The following is a 5,164-nucleotide window of genomic DNA, read 5'->3' on the forward strand; positions in this document are numbered from 1 at the left end:
CACATCAGTTACTTTAAATCACCTCCAATAAATATCATCGCAAGCATGCGTTTTAATAGTTCATTAATCTTTTCCTTTTTTTATACCTTTTGATACAACATGAGGAGCATAAGCACTAACCACATTTATAGAATCCTCATCGACAAATACAATAATAGTAAACCGAATATTAGTAACCCTATTATACTCAACTAATTGCTTTTTCAACTTTTTATCCACTACTATCAAACTATGCTTCTAAAGCTATCCTTACAGCATACTATAACATATAACCTTGTTCAATGTTGTAGGAATTTTTATTTTTTCATTTATTTATTGTAAGTAAATAATATTTGCACTTATTCTATTCAAAAATAGCAATTAAATTAATATTGTCGACTTATCCAGTGAAGTATCATGAAATAGGGAAACAAATGTGAATCTAGCATTCTTAAACAACGTCAATTGCAAACAAAGAGTTCATCAACCTAAAAGAGGCATTTTCCAGGTTCTTGTGTTGCCAACCCAGATCAACACATCTAGTGCATGACAAACAAGCAGTCAATATCCTCAAGAAGTCTGTCATGACAAGTTCCAGCATTGAGTTGCTTTCAGTCACGATAACATAGTAAGCTTGCACAGCTGATGAGAACTGAAAACTTTAAATATGAAGTTAACTAAGAACAGAAAAAAGAAAAATGTATAGCAAATAAGCAAAGAAAATACTTACTAGAGGAGCTAAACAGCAATAAAATCCAATATCACAAGCAATTTACCATATACAGAAATGGTAGCAACCAGTCCCCAATAAGAAGCTTTAGCCAATAACTGCAAAACAAAATAAATGAAATTTATCGTACCCACTCATTTCTGCAATCTCCCTCGAAATCTTCATCTTCTTCGTGGTTCCCTTGTACAAATCCTCAAGACTGCACGGCAGTCGATTCTCGATGGGCGCAGCCTTCTGCGGACGCTGTGCATTCATGGACCCTTCCCTACCAAATTCCGACCCAAAGAAATCATTCCCTACGGGAAATCTCGACCCGCTCCTCATCCCAGCGGTCCCTCCACCGCCGCTCATTCCTCCAAACGGGCTAGAGAAGCCGAAAAATTCCGCAAAAATATCATCAGCATTCTTCGGATTGAACCGGAACGTAGCCGGCCCATCTTTGCCGCCGAAAAAAGAAGCACCAGGGCAGCCGGCCCCCGGCGGCGGTACTTCACCTTTCAATCCTTCCTCCCCGTACTGGTCGTAGATCGCCCTCTTTTGGGAATCACTGAGGACCTGATGAGAAGCAAGAAATGGGGCGGATCAACAACCGAAGATGAATGATGACATCTGTTGGTTGCTTGGTAAGAGATCAGAAATACCTCGTAGGCCTCGGAGATCTGCTTAAACTTGGCCTCAGCTTCCTTCTTGTTTTGAGGGTTCTTATCGGGGTGCCACTTCATGGCTAGCTTCCGGTAGGCCTTCTTGAGGTCGTCATCATTGGCTTTCTTATCGACCTGCAAGACCTTGTAGTAGTCCACTCCCATTCCCGAATCACTCTTTCTTTTCCGATCTCGTTGCGCTCTTCTATCCTGTCCGTCGTCGATGAAGCTTTGCAGATAGATTTTACTTCTGATTCTTTGTTTCCTGCAGTCACAGTGGCGATAGCTTCGGAGAAAGGCTGTGAGGGCTGGTTCGATGCCATCTCTTATTCTAGCTAGGTATGGCTGGTTAATTTTAAATCTAGCAAAAATGGATTTGATTTGGATTACTATATAATTTTCTATATCTTTTTGTAAGTTATTGGCAGCTATTTAAATTCTTCTTTTTTTTTTACTAGTTTCATTCATTTTTAGATAGAGAATGAATTCTAAGAAAATCAAATTTTTAATTTATGATAATATCAAAAATATATTTGTATATTTTACATCTACCCTTATTCATGTCATTATTATTGAATCCAAAAATATTTGATATAAGATAATTTAGACGTTGAGGCAATGAATCATACTAAGATGTAAGAAAGAATTAAGTTAACTCCCACATAATTCTCCAAGTACTAGATTTGGATCCCTCTCTAACACTTGAGACTACAACCTTTATTTTTAGACAATGATTGAGATAGGGAGAACAATAAGAAAGTCAAAGATGGCTTGAACTCTTGAGTTATAGTCACTGAGTATGATCTTAAGGTATTCATCAAAAAATAAAAATATATATCTACTTATACTCTTAATCAACTTTTGGGTTCTTAAATAGTTGATTATTAGATTATAGCATCTAGAGGATTAAATAGTGTCATTAGATAAGAAATGGAAGAAAATAATCAAATAAAAGTGCACTCTAAGTAGAAGATTCAAAGAAAAATTCATCTAGAAGTGAAAGAAAGGAGGATGATTTGGCAATGCTCTCATGATAATTAGGAACAATGTTAATAAAGTCGCACTAAACATGTTAAAAATTCAAAATTTATAAAATTACATCTAGAGGTTTTATTGCAGGTTAAAAAGGAATGTGTCATATGTATTCACTATAAGAAGTCAAAGCATATCGTGTGAAATTTAACAAAACTTGGTGGATGATAAAAAAATAAAAGCAAAGGAAAGGATAAGAAGCAAGAAGGTAAAACATCTTATTGGAGGAGGTTAATATTATCCACATCAATTATGAGCACGACTTCAAATCATAAATGATATGTGAATTTGTTTTTTTTATTAAAATTTAATAATGGATTACTAGTTTATATATACATATGAAAAAATCATTATCATTATAAAATGAATATAAAATTAAATAATATTTTTCTTAAATGTAAAAATGCATGTGATAGTTTTGAAAAAGTTAGTTATATGCTTGCCTTCAAACTAAAATTAAAATATAAATATCAAAACTATACTAGAACTTTCTTACAAAATCACATCCAAATATTAACATAACCATATAAAAAAAGGCATTTTAGCAATCACGTATACCATACACATAACTCCATCATGCATAGCACTAGCAAAAAGAAAAAAAAAATCAAATACAAATACCAATATTTTGTTTAACATGTGTGGTTTGTATTGTTGTATTTCATCTGATTCTATTTTCAAAGGGCACAATATTGTTCATACTTTATATATGTTAGGACACTAAATAATACAAATTCAATATAGACGTGCACACTACTATTTAACCTAAATACTTCATAAAATAACTGAGGGCTCAAATATATTTGGATTTTAAAAATAACAATATGATTTTCTTATGAGAATGCCTTCATAATAGAACAAGAGAAAACATGTGGTACCTAGATTTTGAATGCTTAAGGTAATTGATTGAAGAGGGGTCAAATTTAATGTCATTAGAACCAATCAATGATTGCTTGCTATAATTAGTAACATTCTTTGAAAAAAAAGTAACTATAATTAAAAAAATTCAATAAAAGTAATCAACCATTACTAGATTAATACTTAATTTAAACTTTATTAGTATATTATGTATTAAAGACTTTCTTATGCTAACAATAATGAACATACTTGATAGACCACATACGCAACAAAATTCATGTTTTTTGCATTGATAAATTAGATAATAGGAATTTAATATGCTCAAAATCTTTGTTACATGAGGTTTAGGTTTGGAATAAGAGGCTTTTCATAGAATTAGGAAAATTTCTATAGTAGATTTTATTTGATTGTTGCATAAAATTAATTGCACATTTGATACTGCCTGTGATGTATGCATTCATGAGAATCACCCCATAATATCTTTTTCAAAATTACCTTTTTTCATAGAATTAGGAAAATTTCTAGAGTAGATTTTATCTGATTGTTGCATAAAATTAATTGCACATTTGATATTGCCTGTGATGTATGCATTCATGAGAATCACCCCATAATATCTTTTTCAAAATTACCTACAAAAATTAGAAGAACAGTAGAATTAATTAGCATGGACTTATTTGGACTTACTAGAATAATTAGTTTAAAATATAAGAGTTTTTCAATTTAGACTTATTTGGGCTTACTAGTAATTTTTTTAACGAATAAGAATGATGACTTTAGAAATGAGAAAATTTTTAAAATATGATCAACAAGAATAAGAATATGAAAGTTTTATTATTCAGACCATTCATAAAGAAGAATTTAAAATTAAATTATCCGAACATTATTGTTATGAACATGATGTTAGAAATAGAGAATTATTAAATACAACAGAGCTACAAAAACGTACAAAAAAATTTTAATTATGTTAGTTAAATCAATAAGCAACGAATATATATTTCAAAAATAATTTTTAGCAAAAGCTATAAGTACTTCATGTTATGTGATTATCAAAATTAATTTAAGACTAGTATTAATGAAGGCATTGTACAAACTATTTCAAAGTAACAAGCCCAGGATTGAACATCTAAATCCAAAAACTCCGAGAAGGGAAGCTTCAATCAGAGGTGCTCGGCACATTCGTGGAGGTCTAAGGAGGCTAGGGATTGAACCTCTTGCTGTGGTGAAATTTCTAGACTCAAATTCAATCAAGACCAAATTTGGGTGTTGATCAATGTCTAGGGTAGAGGCTCTCTATGAGGGCTTTGATGGACCTTCTTCTTCTCTCACTGTGGTGAAGGTTTGAGCAAGTTTAATTTGATTTTGGTTCAGTGTGAAGTTGTGGTGGAGAGTGTCCTGTTTTAGGCAAGGATTTGAGCTCTGAAATTGAGCTCCAACAAGGGAAATTAGGGCGGGGAAGTGATTAGATTGCACTGAGGAGGTCTCAAGGAGACTGTGGGAGCAATTGGGCAGGGTCTCCTTGAGAAAATTTCAGCACCCAAGCTTGGGTCGTGAAAAGGCCATTTTATAGCCATGGCCAGAGACGGGAGCTCAGGGCCTGACTTTGGGTGCAAAAGCTTGCTGAGGTGGTGAGCTAAGCGGTTCAATTGGCCAGTGGGAGTGAGACAGCTTAGATGGGTCAATTGGGTGAGGATTTAAGTGTGGTAGCTCTCGATTTTGAGGTACTCTGGCGACTAGGCTAGCCGGCATTGGCAGGGAAGGTGCTTAGGTGGCTCGGGAACCTCAGACGAATCTGTCACAACAATTAATTTGGGCTGGTGATAGGTTTTGGTAAAGATATCTTTAGCTTAAGCAATTTAGGAAACAAATCCCTTGATTTAGGGGACCTTTAGTCCATGGCTCATCTAGGGTGGGTTAAGTGGGTCTA

At 33.8% G+C, this 5,164-nt stretch overlaps 1 protein-coding gene across 1 annotated transcript; it reads right to left on the reverse strand.

Moving 5' to 3' along the window:
• Window positions 1-781: 781 nt before the first annotated feature.
• Window positions 782-1,663, reverse strand: LOC110036741 (dnaJ homolog subfamily B member 3-like). Its single transcript, XM_020741263.1, has 2 exons — window positions 1,351-1,663; window positions 782-1,264 (listed from the first exon to the last, which is right to left on the reverse strand). The coding sequence occupies exons 1-2, from the start codon at window positions 1,513-1,515 to the stop codon at window positions 797-799; spliced, it is 633 nt and encodes a 210-aa protein (XP_020596922.1). The 5' UTR covers window positions 1,516-1,663; the 3' UTR covers window positions 782-796.
• Window positions 1,664-5,164: the final 3,501 nt, after the last annotated feature.

Source organism: Phalaenopsis equestris, unplaced genomic scaffold (genome assembly GCF_001263595.1).
Source record: "Phalaenopsis equestris unplaced genomic scaffold, ASM126359v1 Scaffold210311, whole genome shotgun sequence".
NCBI lineage: Eukaryota > Viridiplantae > Streptophyta > Magnoliopsida > Asparagales > Orchidaceae > Phalaenopsis > Phalaenopsis equestris.

Coding starts and splice junctions, on each gene's coding strand:
- LOC110036741 (XM_020741263.1), bottom strand. CDS start 1,515: ATGGGAGTGGACTACTACAAGGTCTTGCAGGTCGATAAGAAAGCCAAT. Junction 1,265..1,350: donor AGATCTCCGAGGCCTACGAG/GTATTTCTGATC, acceptor GCTTCTCATCAG/GTCCTCAGTGATTCCCAAAA.